Source organism: Pseudopodoces humilis, chromosome 24 (genome assembly GCF_049639895.1).
Source record: "Pseudopodoces humilis isolate 2021_Gansu_Grassland_sample_001 chromosome 24, ASM4963989v1, whole genome shotgun sequence".
Lineage (NCBI taxonomy): Eukaryota > Metazoa > Chordata > Aves > Passeriformes > Paridae > Pseudopodoces > Pseudopodoces humilis.
Genome location: NC_142223.1, coordinates 6,206,424 through 6,223,915, shown reverse-complemented (window position 1 = coordinate 6,223,915; position 17,492 = coordinate 6,206,424). Strand labels below are relative to the sequence as shown.

Genomic DNA, 17,492 nt, shown 5'->3' with positions numbered 1-17,492 from the left:
TCCATTCCATTCCATTCCATTCCATCCCATTCCATCCCATCCCATCCCATCCCATTCCATTCCCATTCCATTCCATCCCATCCCATTCCATTCCCATTCCCATCCCATTCCATCCCATTCCATCCCATTCCATTCCCATTCCATCCCATTCCATCCCATTCCATTCCCATTCCATCCCATTCCATTCCATCCCATCCCATTCCATCCCATCCCATTCCATCCCATCCCATCCCATTCCATTCCATCCCATTCCATTCCATCCCATCCCATTCCATCCCATTCCATTCCATCCCATTCCCATTCCCTTTGTTCCCAGTTTTGGGGCTCTCTGTGCATTAAAACCTCCCAGGTCCAAACCTCCCTCCTAGATGGATTCCCCTGGCCCAGTTTTAGCAGGGATGGGGCCAGGAACAGGTGAAAATGAGCAAATTTGGGGCTGGGGGATCGGGATAGGGCCAGGAATGAGTGAAAATGGGCAAATTTGGGGCTGGGGGATTGGGATAGGGCCAGGAATGAGTGAAAATGGGCAAATTTGGGGCTGGGGGATTGGGATAGGGCCAGGAATGAGTGAAAATGGGCAAATTTGGGGCTGGGGGAGCGGGCCAGCGCATCCCTGCCGGAGCAGGGCTCAGGGAGAACTGCCTGGGTGAAGCTTTGTGCCCTCGGTGCCCGCGATCTGACGGCTCCGAGCTTTCCCTGGCGCCAGGACCCCGTTCCCGTTCCCTGGATGTCGGAGGTGCTCGCCGGGGCTGTGGGTGAATTCCCAGGGCTCTTCCCGGCGCTCGGAGCGGGGTTGTGCGTCTGAGGCGATGGATGTGGATGGCAGCGGGGCTGGGCTGGGGGACAGGAGCCGCTCTCCATGGCAACGGGCGCCTCGCTCAGGCGGAATTAATGCCCAGCCCGGCCATTCCCGCTGCCCCTTTGGCACAGGGAAGCCTCAAAAGCCATCCCTGGGAGCGGCACGTGGCGGGGGGATGCATCCCAGCCCTTCCCTCCATCCAATCCCTGTTTGGGTTCCCGGCTGGAATGTTTTCCGTGGCTCCAGCGCGTTCTCCCCGCTGTTTTTGGGATAGCGTGGGGTTAAAGGCGCGTTTGTCACAGGCACGGAATTCCTAAATCCGGGCTCCTCCTGGGAGCTCCCGGCAGGGAATGCTCCAGCAGATCCTAGAGTTTCCCTGCCCTTCCCAGGAGGTTTCCAACCTCTCCCCGTGCAGGGTTTGTGGCTGTGCCTGGCAGTGTCATTCCTTACAATCCCTTTTCCTGCCTTTTCCCTCTCCCAGTGCCACCGTGGAGCGGCTCCATCCCACCCTCCCACCCCCGAGCTGGGATTCAGCTCCCAGCTGTGCTTTTCCCATTGTTTTTCTCCGAGGGCTGGCTTCCCCCGGAGCCGGAGCAAATTCCCACTGTGCCTCCAGCAGGCAGGAATTGCCTCCCTGCATTCCCAACTTCCCAGGTCCCCCTCATCTCCAGGGCCCTCCTCAGCCCTTGGCAAGATTCCTGCTGAATCCAGAGGGGGAAGCTCTGTCCTGGCTGGGAGGAGCCCTGTGACCCCAGAGCTCCTCTCCTGTGCCATTCCCAGATTTCCTCTCCTGTGCCATTCCCAGATTTCCTCTCCTGTGCCATTCCCAGTGCCCCTGTCCTGTGCCATTCCCAGATTTCCTCTCCTGTGCCATTCCCAGTGCCCAGGAGCTGTTGGGATGCTGGGAATACGGGACAGACCTGGCAGGCAGCTGTGAGCAATCCCCAAACTGCTCCAGGAGCTTTTTTCCCTCTTTCCAGGCACTGGAAAAGAGCAGTGTTGCCATTCCACTTGTGATTATTGAGCTGGAGAAACCTTTGAATGGGAGAGCTGGAGGCTTTATTAACTCGAGCTCCTGGAGAGCTCAGAGCACCCCGAGGCAGCTTGCTGCTAATCCCTCCTCAAACCCAGCTCCTTCCCTGCTGCCTGGGCCTTGTTTCCCGCGGGATTTGTGGAGGGAGAGCCCAGGGTGGGGAGCTGAGCCGCTCCCCATCCTCCCTGCTCTGCTCCAGGGGGCTCGGAGCGGGCTGGGGCTGGGGAGGGATTGAGGAGCTGCTCCGAGAGCTCCGCCTGGAGCTGTGTCCTGGGATGCAGGGACTGAAGGAGAACCCTTCTCCCTGGATTCCCACCCTGATTCCTGGATTCCCACTCCAATTACAGCATCCCTTCCCCAAATCCAGCATCCCCAAACCAACTCCTGCCGCCCCACCCCAATTCCAGCCTCTCCACCCCAATTCCAGCCTTTCCACCCTAATTCCAGCCTCCCCACCCTGGCTCCCCCATCCCTGCACAGAGCAGAGCCATGGGTGGCTCCTGGCCATTCCCAAGGTGGCTCCTGGCCATTCCCAGGGTGGCTCCTGGCTGTTCCCAGGGTGGCTCCTGGCCATTCCCAGGGTGGCTCCTGGCCGTTCCCAGGGTGGCTCCTGGCCATTCCCAGGGTGGCTCCTGGCCATTCCCAGGGTGGCTCCTGGCCGTTCCCAGGGTGGCTCCTGGCTGTTCCCAGGGTGGCTCCTGGCTGTTCCCAGGGTGGCTCCTGGCCATTCCCAGGGTGGCCCTGCCCTTCCCTCTGCCCATCCCGGCTCCATCCCGCTCCCAGCTGTCCCTCCAGCCCCGCTGGACATCTGCAGGCGCCGTTGGACGCGGGGAGGTGGAGCTGGAGCCATCTGCCCTGGCAGCTCCTGCAGAGCCCCAGCACCTGCTCGGGGAGAGACCGGGCTGCTAACGAAGCCGTGCTAATTAGGGGCTGCCCGAGGAAGTGTCCTGGCTGGCTGGGGGGACAGGTTTGGGGCTGGATTGGTGTCACTGCTCCCGCAGCTGTGGGCAGTTGTTGTTCCTGCTCCTCTCCTGTCACCTCCCACCTTTCCCCTTTCCTTGCAGGGTGCAGCTGCACCAGGGGAGGGTCAGGATGGATTTCAGGGAAAGGTTTTTCTCCAGAGGGTGCTGGAGCTGTTCCCAGGCTCCCCAGGGATGGGCACAGTCCCGAGAGCTCCAGGAGCGTTTGGACACCGCTCCCAGGGATGCCAGGCTGGGATTTTGGGGTGTCTGTGCCAAGCTGTGCCCTTCCTTTTGTCTGGGCACTTCTGGGAGAGGCCTGGGTGCCCCTGCCCTTCCCCAATTAACCAGAGGACAGGAGCCCCTCGTTAACCTCGGGTTCCGCTCCCCCTGCACCGGGAGATCCCTGCAGATCCAAGGTGGAGCCTCAGAGCCCCCTGAGCTGCAGCCGAGGCTCCGAGCCTGGCTTTTCCCTGAGCCTTGATCTCTTCCCAAAGCCCTTTTGGCTGGGGCAGAGTGGAGGAGCTGCTGTTCCTGTCCACGGGATCCCTCTGGATGCAAACACTGCTGGGAATTATTTCCAGCAACACCTTTGGCTTCTCCGTCCTCTCTGGGAGATGCTTTTATTATTATTTTTTATTACAGTTGTTATTTATTATCCTGCTCCCGCTCCAGCGCTGCTGAGAGCCGTGGAGAGGCTTGGCTGGAATTCCAGGGGGGACAACGATCCCTCCTTTTATTCCCTGCTGCTTCCCCTCATCCCTGGCGGCTCAGGAGCTTTGGGAAAGGGCAGCTCCGAGGTTTTTTTGGCTGCAGCCGAGTGCAGATCTCACTCTGTGCCAAATTCCTCGCTGTGCCCCGAGCCTGCAGCAGGGGGGTGACAGAACCGGAGCTGGGATTTGGATCCAGGCCCTGCCCTCACCTCCCAGGCAGCTCTGGAGCTCAGGATTAGCGGGGATGAGACAAAGGCAAGGCTTTCAATCCGAAAAAGGAGGTTTAGATGGGATCTTGGGAAGGAATTCTTTCCTAGGAGGATGGTGAGGGCCTGGCACTGGTTATTCCATGGATGTCCTCCCTTTTTTTCCCACCCCTTTTCCTGCATTTTTTCTCCCCCCTTTTTTCCCCATGTTTTCTCCTGCTTTTCTCCACCTTTTCCCCCACCTTCACCACTTTTCCCACCTTTTTTCCCTCCCTTCCCCTCCTTTTCCTACCTTTTTTCCCCCACCTTTTTTGCTCCATCTCTTTTTCCTCAGCTTTTTTTCCCCACCTCTTTTTTCCTGCCTTTTTTCTCTGCCTTTTTCCTGCTTTTCCTCCCGCCTTTTTCCCCGCCTTGTTTTGCCCCGCCTCTTTTTCCCGCCTTTTTCCCGCCTTTTTTTCCCGCCTTTTTTCCCCACCTTTTTTTCCCGCCTTTTTTTCCTGCCTTTTCCCCATCCTTTCCCCACCCTTTACCCCCCACCCTCCTTTTTCCTCTCCCCCTTTTCCCCCTTTCCCTTCCCCTCCGAGTCAGCTCCGTCTCCCGTGGCGCTGCTCCCAGCTCCATTCCCACTCCCCAGCCCCTTTCCTCGGGATGAATCCCGCAATTCCCGTTCTCCTGGACCCTCCCCTGGCCCTGGAATTTTCACACCTCGTCTTCATTTAACACCACGCCAAGCGAGGGAAGGAGCAGCGCTGGGGAGTGCGGCAGAGACTCCGACTCCACCCAGGGCTCTCCATAAAAATGCTGAATCCCTTTAGATTCCGGGCGGGAGAGAGGAGAGTCCTTTTCCTTTTGATTTCCCGGGATTTATCTCCCGCCGCCTTCGCTGTGGCAGCTCCGGAATCTCCAGGCAGTCAAAGGCAAGCGCTGGGAATTGAAGTGTAAATGAGGCGTTTGATTTCGCCTTTTAGGATTCCTCTGTTCCCTCGTTCTGTAGGTCAGGCTCTGCTTCCGACACCTCCAGGAATGGATGGAGCTGTCCCAGGAAACGGGGAAACTGCATTTCAGGGAACGATCTCCTGGAAAAGGCTCCCAGGGATGTCCCAGAGCTCCAGAGGCGTTCGTTCAACGCTCCCAGGGATGCAGGCCGGGATTCTGGGATGGCTGTGCAGAGTCTGTTTGGACTCTGATCCTTCAGGATCCCCTCCAGCTCAGGATATTCCAAAATTCCGCGATTCCCAGATACTTCCCTGCCCAGCTGCCAGTGCCAGGCTGTGCCCTCGGGCACCTCTCGGTGTCACCTGTCTGGAGTCACCTGTGCCCTGCAGCAGTTCGGAGCTGGCTGCTCTGATAAAGAAATTCCCGCATCCCTGATTTCCTCGGGAGGCTCCAGGCTCGTGGTGTGGCTGCTTTGCATAAGCAGCGATAAATAAATGAGCGATAAATAAATAAATGAGCGCGTGGGGGAAGGTCTGGCCCGCTCCCAGGCAGCTGAGGACGAGTTCTCCTTCCCTCGACTTCCCTCTCCCTCGCCGGGGAGTGAAAAACGCCTTTGGGGTGTGGAGAACTCCAGAAAAGCTTTGGATGGAGCGTCCTGGGGTGCTGGGAATGCTGCTGGGGGCTCACCTGGGACAGTGTGGTCACCTGTGTGGGCACTGTGGTCACCTGTGCGGGCACTGTGCTCACCTGGGACAGTGTGGTCACCTGTGTGGGCACTGTGGTCACCTGTGTGGTCACCTGTGTGTCCCTGTGTGATCCTGTGGTCATCTGTGTGGGCACTGTGGTCACCTGGCACCTGTGGTCACCTCTGTGGTCACCTGTGTGTCCCTGTGTGATCCAGTGGTCACCTGGCACCCTGTGGTCACCTGTGTGGGCAGTGAGGTCACCTGGGGCCCCGTGTCCCCATGTTCCCTGTGTGTTCCTGTGTCCCCAAGGTGTCCCTGTGCCCCCTGCGTGTCCTCTGTGTGTCCCGGTGTCCCCCGTGTGTCCTGGTGCCCACTGGCTCTCCCTGTGTCCCCCACATGTCCTTGTGCCCCCTGTGTCCCCCACATGTCCCTGTGCCCCCCTGGCTGTCCCTGTGCCCCCCTGGCTGTCCCCATGTCCCCCACATTGTCCCCATGTCCCCCGCGTGTCCCCACGTCCCCTGAGTGTCCGTGTCCCCGCAGGCTGCCGGGGGATGCTGTGTGGCTTCGGGGCCGTGTGTGAGCGCAGCCCCTCGGAGCCGGGCCAGGCCTCGTGCGTGTGCAGGAAGGGTCCCTGTGCCCCCGTGGTGGCCCCGGTGTGTGGCTCCGACCACTCCACCTACAGCAACGAGTGCGAGCTGGAGCGGGCCCAGTGCAACCAGCAGAGGAGGATCAAGGTCATCAGCAAGGGACCCTGTGGTGAGTGGGGCTGGCTGTCCCCAGGGGCAGGGACACCCGGGACAGGGACACCCGGGACAGGGACACCTTGGGGCAGGGGGAGTGGGGCTGGCTGTCCCCTGGGACAGGGACACCTCGGGACAGGGACACCCCAGGACAGGGACACCTCGGGACAGGGGGAGTGGGGCTGGCTGTCCCCAGGTGGGCAGGGCTGGAGCGGATGGTGGCAGGGCTGGGGGCAGGGGGACACTGTGGGATCAGCAGCGCTGCCTTGGGGGTCAGCAGAGTGCAGCAAGGAGGGAAAATGATGGGAAAACGATGGAGAAATGATGTAGAAATAATAGAGAAATGATGGGAAAATAATGGAGAAATAATGGGAAAAGATAGAGAAATTATGGGAAAAGTTGGAGAAATGATGGAGAAATGATGGAGAAATGATGGGAAAAGATGGAGAAATGATGGAGAAATGATGGAGAAATGATGGGAAAAGATGGAGAAATGATGGAGAAATGATGGAGAAATGATGGCCTCAGGCTGGGCCAGGGACACCAAGGCTGGGAAGGGACACTGAGGAATCACCAGCTCTACTTTAAGGGTCAGCAAAGTGTGATCAGGAGGGAAACTGATGGAAAAATAATGGAAAACTGATGGAAAAATGATGGCCAGGGGCTGATCCAGGGGCGTGTGACAACCCCGTGAGGAGCATCTCTGATGTCCTGGGGATGGGGACAGGGCTGGTGGCAGAGGACACTGAGGAATCCGGGAGTCAGCTTTGGGAATCAGCAGGGTGTGATCAGGAGGGAAAATGATGGGAAAATGATGGACAACTGAGGTGTGTGACAACCCCCTCTGGGCAGGAAACATCTGCCACAGCTGGAATTGGGGGCTGGGGGTGCTGATCAAAGCTGATCAAAGCTGATCAAAGCCCTTCCCTGGGCTGGCATTCCAGCTGGGAGCCCGCAGCTGTGGGAATGAGCCCCCTCCAGGCTCCTCAGCTCCCAGGAAATGAAGTTGACCTTTCTGTCTGGCTCCCAGTGAATCCACACCCAGCTCTCCTGCTGGGATTCCTGCATGGGAGAGGTGGATTTCAAATAATAATCATCAGGAAGAGACAAATTAAGGAGGGGAAAAAGGAATTTGTCTGCGAGGAAATTGCTCCTTGAGCTCTTCCTCTAATTAGGGTTTGCAGGAGGGGCCTTGAGGACCCCGGGTTGGTTTTCTGGAGCTCACAGGGAGCGTTTGCAGGGAAAAGAGGATTCGGGAGAGGTGGAGAGGGTGGGAAAGGAGGGGAGAGAGGAGCCAGGAGGGGAGGGAGCTCCTTCCTCCCGTGCTGAGGGTTTGGAATGATCCTCGGTGGGCACTGGGGGGATGGACTCGCTGCTCAGGAGCTGGGAACGGCTCTGCCTCTGGAATCTGCTGGAGCTGGTGGAAAATCATCCACTGCACCTGGATTGGGGTGTTGGGAGGGGCGGATTTGGGGAATATCGGGATATATCAGGGTTACCCCAAGAGGAACGGGACGTCCCGTGCTGTGCTGTCACCATGTCCCCTCCCCGTCCGTCAGGCTCCAGGGATCCACTGAACTGGTGGAAAATTATCCATTGCTGCTGGATTGGGGTGTTTGGAGGGATGGATTTGGGGGATATTGGGATATATTGGGGTTATTCCATGAGAGGAACAGGGAGACCCGTGCCGTGCCCTGGCCCCTGCTGTGCTCTCACCGTGTCCCCTCCCCGTCCCTCAGGCTCCAAGAACCCCTGTGCAGAGGTGACCTGCAGCTTTGGCAGCACCTGTGTCCCCTCCCCGGACGGCCAGGCCGCCAAGTGCGTGTGTCCCTCGTCCTGCGGCAGCGTCCCCGAGAGCCCCGTGTGCGGCAGCGACGGCCGCGACTACCGCAGCCTGTGCCACCTCAACAAGCACGCCTGCGACAAGCAGGAGAACGTCTTCAAGAAGTTCGATGGGCCCTGCGGTGAGGAGGGGCTTGAAATGTCTCGGGAGTGAGGGGGTTAAAAATAAAACTATCCCTGGGGTGGGGATTTTGGGGGAAGCCGTGGCGGGAGAGGGGGTGAGGAGGAACTTGGCTGTCAGCTCAGGAATGTTGGGCTGGGCTGGGAAGGGGCGGTCTGGGCAGGAAAATGTCACTTTGGACAGTGAAAGGTCACTTTGGACAGTGAAAGGTGACTCTGGGCAGGAAAAGGTCACTTTGGACAGTGAAAGGTCACTGTGGGCAGCCAGTGGTCACTGTGGGCAGCTGAAGGTCACTGGGTGACAGCTGCTGGAGCTGAGAGCGAGGCAGCGCTTCCCTTTCCCTCCCTTTGGGTGTTTGTGCTGGAGCCCCCCCGACCCAGAGAGCAATTCCAACATCTGGGAACATCCACCTGCCCTGCCTCCTCCTGCTCCCCCAAACCGCTCCTGGGATCAGAGCTTCCCAAAGAGTTCCTGGGATCAGAGCTTCCCAAACCGCTCCTGGGATCAGAGCTTCCCAAACCGCTCCTGGGATCAGAGCTTCCCAAACCGCTCCTGGGATCAGAGCTTCCCAAAGAGTTCCTGGGATCAGAGCTTCCCAAAGAGTTCCCGGAATTAGAGCATCCCAAACTGCTCCTGGAATTAAAACATCCTGGAATTAGAGCATCCCAAATCGCTCCTGGGATCAGAGCTTCCCAAACCACTCCTGGAATTAAAACATCCCAAAGAGCTCCTGGAATTAAAGCATTCTGGAATTAAAGCATCCCAAAAGGCACTGATCCCGAAGTTTGAGGGGGGATTCCTCCTCCTCCTCCTCGTCTTGTTCCTGGCTCGTGGATGCCGGGATGAGAAGCAGCCGCATCCATGAGGAAATCCCAGGATCGGACAGGACACACTCCAGGCTGCTGGCTCTCCCTGTGGGAAGCAGGGTGGGAATTTTGGGGCTGGGCTGGGAAGCTGGGAGAGCTTGGACTGTCCTCCCACAGCTTGGAGCAGGGTGGGAGCGGGAGGTGTGAAGGAGGGGCTGTCCTGCTGGGAGCTCCGGGATTTTGGGGCACAGGATAAGATTGGAGCCTCCAGGAGCGCCTGGTTTCAGCTGGGAATCACCGGGAGCTCAGGGAGGGCTGCAGGATCTGGAAGTGCCTAAAGGAATTTGGTGTGCTGTAAGGTTTGGGATGTGCTTTGGGATGGAGGGAATCACTTCATTCCCATGCTAAAAGGGACAAATCCAGCTGGAATCATGTCCCAGCCCAGCCTTGAGGGACAAATCCAGCTGGGAACCTGCCCTAAACCATTCCTGTGGGATGTGGGGATGGCAGAAAGGAAGATCCCAATTCTTGTTGTTGTTTTTCCCCCTTGTCAGCCTGGGGCTGTGCCCAGTGCAGGGATCCCAGGGATTAAAGGGTGGGAATATCCCCCGGTGCCTCTGGAATCGCAGACGAGGAATCAGCACTCTCCAGGTGCCTGCCTGGCAATCCTGTGGGATTAGGCGCAGTCAGCACCTGTTTTGCCCCTGGTTTTGGAGTCCTCAAGGGAGTTCAGCTCAAAGATAAACCCAGATTAGAGCCTAAACCTGGATTAGAGGCGTGGGGCACGACAGTCTGGGCCCTGGCTCCTTCCAGGGCTTTTCCAGCACTTTGGGAAGCCTGGGAGGGATAAAAGAGCAGGATGGGAGTCCCAAGCATCCTGCAAACATTCCTTGGACTCAGAAGGTTTGTCTGGATCAGGAGAGAGGCAGAGGGGTGTGAGAGCAGCTCAGGATGGGGAAAAGGCTGAATTTATCCCAGGAGAGAGGCAGAGGGGTGTGAGAGCAGCTCAGGATGGGGAAAAGGTTGAATTTATCCCAGGAGAGAGGCAGAGGGGTGTGAGAGCAGCTCAGGGTGGGGGAAAAGGCTGAATTTATCCCAGGAGAGAGGCAGAGGGGTGTGAGAGCAGCTCAGGGTGGGGGAAAAGGCTGAATTTATCCCAGGAGAGAGGCAGAGGGGTGTGAGGGCAGCTCAGGATGGGGAAAAGGCTGAATTTATCCCAGGAGAGAGGCAGAGGGGTGTGAGGGCAGCTCAGGGTGGGGGAAAAGGCTGAATTTATCCCAGTGCTGTACCCATTGGAAACAGCCTCAGCAAGGAGCGAGTCCTTCGGGGCACAAAGGAAGGTTTGGGGAGGCTCTTGGGGCAGGGAAGGAGCAGAGCCTGGGAAGCAGCAATTTGGGCATGGAATTGTCAGGAAGATTAATCCACAAACACCAGAGGTGTATGTCCAAAAAGGAGACAGAGGAGTCCTTTTACTTTATCTGAGTAAAGGGAGAGGCCATGGGCCATTCCCCTGGGGTCTCTCCAGTTTTTGGAGGGCGCAGCCTCCCTTTTATCCCAATTTCCCGGCCGCAGGTCCCTCTCTGTTTCCCATTGGCTGAGGTCCTTGAGAGGCACAGACCTCCCTCCCGGAATGTCTCATACCAAAGATTCCTCTTTTAATTTTTAATTCTTATGGAATTTATGGTTTTCCCCCCTTGTCTCTTTCATCTTTTGACATCCAATTTCATTTACCGGCAAACCCACAGTTTGTTTGTAAAGGCAAATATCCTTTTTTCCATTCACCGATCAGTGGAAAGCATCCCATCTCTCAGCGCTGGTTTTATTTCCCTGTTTGTAAAGACAAAATTCCGCTGGGAATGACTCCGTGCTGCCCCTCCCTCCGCAGACCCCTGCCAGGGCGTCCCGAGCGAGCCGAGCCGCGTGTGCCGGGTGAACCCGCGGACGCGGCGGGCGGAGCTGCTGCCCCGGCCCGAGAGCTGCCCCCCGAGCGGGGACCCCGTGTGCGGCGACGACGGCGTCACCTACGGCAGCGAGTGCGCCATGGCGCGCTCGGGGGCCCTGCGGGGCATGGACATCCAGAAGGTGCGCTCGGGGCAGTGCCAGCAGCAGGGTGAGTGTCAATCCTTCCAAACCCCCCTGATCACGGGCAAAGAGCCTCCAGCTAACTCAGGTTAGAAAGGGCTGCGTTTATTCATTGTCCCCAAAAGGCGTGACCGCCCCCAACAAGGTTCCCTCCCCTCTATTTATCTCTCAGATTTGTGCATCCCGTACATGTGCATGACCCCAGTGTCGCTAGAGGACACAGAGAGCAAGGGTTCAATCATAAACAGCAGCCAGAGATTTATTTTCAGGAGGCAAAAGTTTTTATTTTGGGGTTCTTAACCCTTTTTATGAGGTGTTTCCATACAGCTTAAACTGACCGATACAAGGAACAACACCTCCCTCATCCCATTGGTGGGGCAAGAGGAAAACACTCTCAGAACATCTGTGTAATAGTTTTGACAAACCAAAACCTTGTTTTCACAACAGCCTTTGAGAGAGGAAGTTCCCAAAAGACTTTCCCTTGAAGGATCAGATCAGCCCCCGAGAGCCTGAAACTCTCTCGGGCTCAGAAAATCATGTCCCCACCCCAGCAGCTCCCATCCCCACTCAGCATTCAAGTGAAGCTGTCAGTGCACAGTTCTTCTCTTGAGTTGGGTCAGTGATCTCAAATTGGGTCAGGGTCTCAGACTGGGTCGGTGGCCTCAAGGGATGAAGTCAGGAAAGTCTTCCTCAGGTCCGTGCAGGCTCTGGCAGGATCCAGGCCCTGCTCGGTGACTGATCAGTGCAGAGCCGTTGTTCTCACCAGCTTCAGTCTGTTCCTATAACAGATCCCTCCACTTTCTTCTGTAAACAAGCTATAATTATATCATTAATAACATTAATAACAATGTGGCAATTAGCTCTGGCTTAAGCATCTAATAGTCATTAACTTACCATTTGCTTATCTGACTTGGTCATTATAAAGTGCTTCTAACTCTTAGCTAAAATCTTAACTGTTCAAAAATCACGATTCAAGTGCCTCGGCATCCTCCTCCTCCTCCTCCTCCTCCTCCTCCTGGGAGCTCAGCAGCGCTCTGGGCAGCAGGAACATCCCTTTGGTGCCCAAAGAGGCTGCCTGGAACAGAGGCTGGAATAAAGTAGGAATTTAATAATAATAATAAATAATATAGAATACAGAATGCACAATAAACATTAATTAATAAATAAATAATAAATAATTAAATAATAAATAATAGAGAAATAAAGTAGGGATTTATTAAAAGGCCTTCCAAGGATGCACCTTGGGCAGTGCAAGAGCCCTGCTGAGGCTGCACCCAAGCTAGACCCTGGAGTTTTCACTCTTTTATAAGTTTTGGTCCATGTCCACATTGGGGTTAATTGCCCAATCACAGCTTCAGTTAATGAAGTCCCATCCTCCCAGTTTGCTCCATCAATTCGCTGTTTACACTTTCTGGGCCTGAAGCTGTCAGGTGTCCTTGGTTCTGGGGCTGGAAGGGATTGTTTTAACAATCCTTTTAGTCATTATCTAAACTGTGAGGAGAGCTCGCTCCCAGTCCAGGTGAAGTCCAGAGTTATCCCAGTGCAGTGCAGGGTCTGGAAAACACGAGAGCTGAAAGCTGAGGCCGTGCCCTGACCCCCATCCCGCGGTGCCGGGCTGGGTGTGAGCGCTCTGGCCTGTCCCCACCGCAGACAAGTGCAAGGACGAGTGCAAGTTCAACGCCGTGTGCCTGAACCGCCGCGGCGCCGCGCGCTGCTCCTGCGACCGCATCACCTGCGACGGCGCCTTCCGACCCCTGTGCGGCCGCGACAGCCGCACCTACGGCAGCGACTGCGAGCGCCGCAGGGCAGAGTGCCTGCAGCAGGCCAGCATCCCCACCAAGCACAGCGGGCCCTGCGGTGAGCACCGGGGCCGCCGGCCGGGGACACCGCGAGCGGGGTGCTGGGCACGCCTGGCCCCCAGGGGATGGGGGGCCTTGAATTGTCCCAGGGGATGGGGGGCCTCAGATTGTCCCAGGGGAAGGGGGGCCTCAGATTGTCCCAGGGGATGGGGGGCCTCAGATTGTCCCATGGGGATGGTGCTCAAACTGTCCCAGGGAATGGTGGTCACTCCTGTTCCATGGGGGTGGTGGTCCTCAAATTGTTCCAGGGGATGGTGGTCCTCAGACTGTCCCATGGGGATGGTGGTCACTCCTGTCCCACAGGGATGTTGATCCTCAAATTGTCCCACAGGGTTGCTGTCCCTCCTGTCCCATGGGGATGCTGGTGTCCCTCCTGTCCCATGGGGATGCTGGTGTCTGTCCTGTTCCTTGGGGATGCTGGACCCCAAATTGTCCCATGGGGATTCTGGTCCCCCACCCACCCTTGGCCCTTCCCGGCTGGCTCCAGGCAGGGTGGGATGTTGGGAAGCTGCAAATGGATTCCCGCTGAGCAAGGCAGGGGCTCAGCCTCGTGTGCAGCCGGCCTGGCCTGTGGCTGGTTCCGTGTCCGTGTCCCTCCAGCAGCCTCGGTGTGTGCACGTCTCGCTGTCCGTGCTCCTGTCTCTGTCCTGTGTGTGGGACACCCATTTGTGTTTGAACCAAGTGTCTGACGTCCTGCTGGTTCCTCCCCACCGCATTCCCTTCAATCCATGCCATCCATTGCTCCTCCCAGGGTAGTGCCAGTCTCCAAACCCTTCCCACGCTCTCCCTTCCATGCCTGCTGCTTCTCCCAGCTCCAGGTGCTCTCTGCCGGGAACTCTTCCCTCTGTGCTCCCTCTGGAGCTCTCACCATGTCTTTGTCTCGTCTCTAGGAGAAGCTCCCCAATGGACCTTTCTCAGGAGGATGGGATGGGATGGGGCTTTGGATCCTTAGGTTGCTGGGAATGTCCGGTTTTAACATCTCCCCTGGGAAGTGAAGGAGGTTAAAGCAGCCACTGCATTGATTTGGATGAGTTACAAGTTGTTCATTTCAGCTCAGTTCGGTTTTCCCCACCTCTGGAGCTGCATCCTGTTCTTTTAAGCTGATGTTTAATCAGGTATCAGCTGGTCTGAGCCTCCTGAAGTGCTTGGGAATCAGAATCCCACATTGGGGATGTGCTTTGTTGGCTTTGTGCTCCTGCTGGAGGCTTTCGAGGCTGCCAGACCCAGCTGCTGGAAAAGAATTTGTCAGGCTCCCAAAATCCCACTCAGAATAAGCACAGCTGTTATTTTTAAGCATCCGTTTCTCTGTGTTTCTGCTGGGGAATGGCTGGGAGTCAATTCCCCAAGTTTTCCCGGTGGGAAGGGCTGTGATCCTGATCCCAGGGGGGGTTTTTTTGCTCCCTGGGCTCTCTTCAAACCCTCCCCTGGCCTCCTTGAGAGGTTAAAAGTTCCCAAATTTATGGGATGAGCAGGGAATTCGCGCTGCTCCTCAGCGTCAGCCACGCATCGTTTCCACCGTGTTCCATGGAAAAAGGCCAGGAGCAGCAGGATGTGGCCCTGGTGCACCTGCCATTCCTCCCTCCATCTCCTTTCCTTTATTCCAGCTCCCTCCCCACTCCAGGCCAGCTCACATCTGCTTCCAGGAGCTGCATCCTGCTGGGATGGGAGCAAAAAATGGGGGAATGAATCAAAACCAGGGCTCCGTCTGCCAAAACCTGGGATTGCAGAGTCCCTGAGGCAGCTCCAGGCAGTCCTGCAGCCCATCCCCAGGAGGTGTGAGCAGATTTTTTTATCCCTGTCAGCTCTGGAGAGGAAAAGGAGAAGCTCTGAGTGCCGGGGAGCTCATCCGTGCCTGGGTGCTGTGGGAATGCAGAGCCGGGAGGGGCCTGGCAGCGTTTGAACCCCTGACAGCACCTGCCTGATAAACCTGAGCTCTCTGCTGCCTTCTCCAGCACCTGGGCCAGCGACACAAAGCCAAACAAAACCATCCAAGCCTTGTTTGGAATCCTTCTCAGTGCCACAGCTGAGAGAGAAGGGATGGGATGAGGCTGAAGTGGGAGGAAAGGGAAGGAAAGGGAAGGAAAGGGAAGGAAAGGGAAGGAAAGGGAAGGAAAGGGAAGGAAAGGGAAGGAAAGGGAAGGAAAGGGAAGGGAAGGGAAGGGAAGGGAAGGGAAGGGAAGGGAAGGGAAGGGAAGGGAAGGGAAGGGAAGGGAAGGGAAGGGAAGGGAAGGGAAGGGAAGGGAAGGGAAGGGAAGGGAAGGGAAGGGAAGGGAAGGGAAGGGAAGGGAAGGGAAGGGAAGGGAAGGGAAGGGAAGGGAAGGGAAGGGAAGGGAAGGGAAGGGAAGGGAAGGGAAGGGAAGGGAAGGGAAGGGAAGGGAAGGGAAGGGAAGGGAAGGGAAGGAAAGGAAAGGAAAGGAAAGGAAAGGAAAGGAAAGGAAAGGAAAGGAAAGGAAAGGAAAGGAAAGGAAAGGAAAGGAAAGGAAAGGAAAGGAAAGGAAAGGAAAGGAAAGGAAAGGAAAGGAAAGGAAAGGAAAGGAAAGGAAAGGAAAGGAAAGGAAAGGAAAGGAAAGGAAAGGAAAGGAAAGGAAAGGAAAGGAAAGGAAAGGAAAGGAAAGGAAAGGAAAGGAAAGGAAAGGAAAGGAAAGGAAAGGAAAGGAAAGGAAAGGAAAGGAAAGGAAAGGAAAGGAAAGGAAAGGAAAAGGAAAGGAGAAGGTGTCTGTCTTTTCCTCCCTGTCTCTGCTCTGTGCTCCTCTTTTTCTCCCTCCTTCTCTCTCTCTCTTTCCTGTTTCCTCTGTGTCTTGTGTTTTACAGTGTTGCCTGTGTGGAGGAAGGAATTCTGTCCTGGCACCACCCTCCTGCTCCCAGCCTGGACATCTCTGCTGGGAGCTCGGCTCTGCCCCTCCTCCGTGGCCAGGGCCTCTCCTGGCCTCCTCTCACTGCTCCCACCTCTCTCTAGTTTGGCCTGAGAGCCCCCCAGGACGGAGAGCTTGCCCTGGGGAGTTTGTCCCATCCCTCGCCCCAAACTCTGCCTGCTGGAGTGGAAATTGCTGGGCTCTTGTCCGATGCCTTCGAGGCAGATTGGGAGCAGAGGTGGGTGCTGGGAGCCCCCCGCTCCTCAGCCAGCCCCTCCCGGGGCTGCTGCATCGCTCTGGACTGCTCCTGATTGATCTTCCCTCTCCTTCTGCTCCCAACTAACCAACCCCCCTCGCTTCCCCGCCTCGTCCTTCCCGGAGTTCCTGCTGCCCGGGGCTGCGGCGCTTCTCCCCGTGCTGTCCCGGCTGTGTGTCCTGCTTGTCCCTGGGCCCAGGAGCTCCACAGGGATCCCAGCTCCCTCTCCCAGGCTCGGAGGAGCTGGCTGTGCTCGCGGGTGGCTCTTCCCTGGGAATATTTCCCTGTGGAGCACTGCCGGGTGTCCCAGGCATGGACTGATGGGCTCAGTGCCTCTTCCCCATGGGCATCCCCAGCTGGGCTGGCAGGAGAGCTCAGTATTCCCTGGATATTCCCAACATCTGGGATTCCCAGATCCCTGGGCTTGGCTAGGTGTCTGTTCAGAGCCATGGAATGCTTTGGGTTGGAAGGATCTTAAATTATAGTCCAGTTCCAGCCCCCTGCCGCAGGCAGGGAACCTCCTGCTGCCCCAGACTGCTCCAATCCTGGTCTGGAGCACTTCCAGGCTCAGCAGCAGGTAAAGGATCAGGCCCTGGAATCACCCAGGGTGCAGAGAGAGAGAGTTGGGCTTTCCCTGTGCCTCAGTTTCCCTCCCTCCAGGGTGGAGCAGGGCCAGGACTCAAAGCAGGTCTGCATTAAAGCCCAGCTCAGCAGGTCCTTGCTACTCCCAGCCACAGCAAAATCAGTTCCAAAGCCCCTGAGATGTCTGGAGGTGCCCAAGGCTGCATGTGAGATATTCCAGGCTGGGATTTGGGAATTCCATGTGCTGCATCTCCAGCGTGTTCCTGCTGGAGAAGGACGGGGAGTGTCAGGGCCGGGTTCTCCACCAGGGCTGGCCCCTCCCGGCGCTCCCACTCCCATTCCTGTGCTTCCCAAGGCTGGAGGGTGAGCCTGGATCTCAAACCAGGGATTATCTTTGCTTCATGCCCAGGAAAACTGTCCAGAGGGAATTTCCCCACGGAAGCTGTGTCTGTGTGTTGGGGGACGCGGTTAAGGGACCAAAACAGGAAACAGATGGGGGCAGCTCCCCGGGGAGCAATTCCTGGTGCTGGGGAAGCGCTCGGAGCTGCAGGGACGCTGGGGACAGAGCTGCAGAGGGGCTGGATTGTGTCCTTGTGCCTGAACTGTCCCCCTCTCCCTGTTCCTTTGCAGACCCTTGGCTCTGGGCTGTGACTTGGTAGGTGCTTCCCAGAGAGGCAGATCCCGATCCAGGCATTCCCGGGCCCTTCCTGGCTGGCTGGCACAGGGCTCCAGCCTGGCTGCTGCTCTGCAGAGCTGCCACCAGCGGGCTGCTGCCAGGAGAGGTGCCCGGGGCCGCTCCAGAGGGGCCTTTCCCAGCTCTCTGCTCTGTGCCTGCCTCGCTGCCGGGGCTGGGCTGTGTCTGCTGTTGCTCCATCTCCTCTGAGCCGCATTGTCTGTCCCCCCATGTCCTTGTCCTGTGTCCTTGTCGCTGTCCAGCACCCATGGAACCCGTGGTGTCCTTTCCTCGTGCCAGCCCTTGGGCAGCGTCCTCTGTCCCCAGCAGCACGGCCACCTCGGCTC

General features: G+C 57.3%; 1 protein-coding gene across 7 annotated transcripts in view; it reads left to right on the top strand.

Annotated features, from left to right (window-relative positions):
* Positions 1–17,492, top strand: part of AGRN (agrin) — a 99,191-nt gene that overhangs the window by 39,778 nt on the left and 41,921 nt on the right. For all 7 annotated transcript variants that reach the window (XM_088066452.1, XM_088066453.1, XM_088066450.1 and 4 more), the window contains 4 exons: positions 5,873–6,088; positions 7,812–8,036; positions 10,727–10,951; positions 12,574–12,780. In XM_088066452.1, coding sequence (XP_087922578.1) covers positions 5,873–6,088; positions 7,812–8,036; positions 10,727–10,951; positions 12,574–12,780 — 873 coding nt within the window. The remainder of the gene's footprint in view (positions 1–5,872; positions 6,089–7,811; positions 8,037–10,726; positions 10,952–12,573; positions 12,781–17,492) is intronic.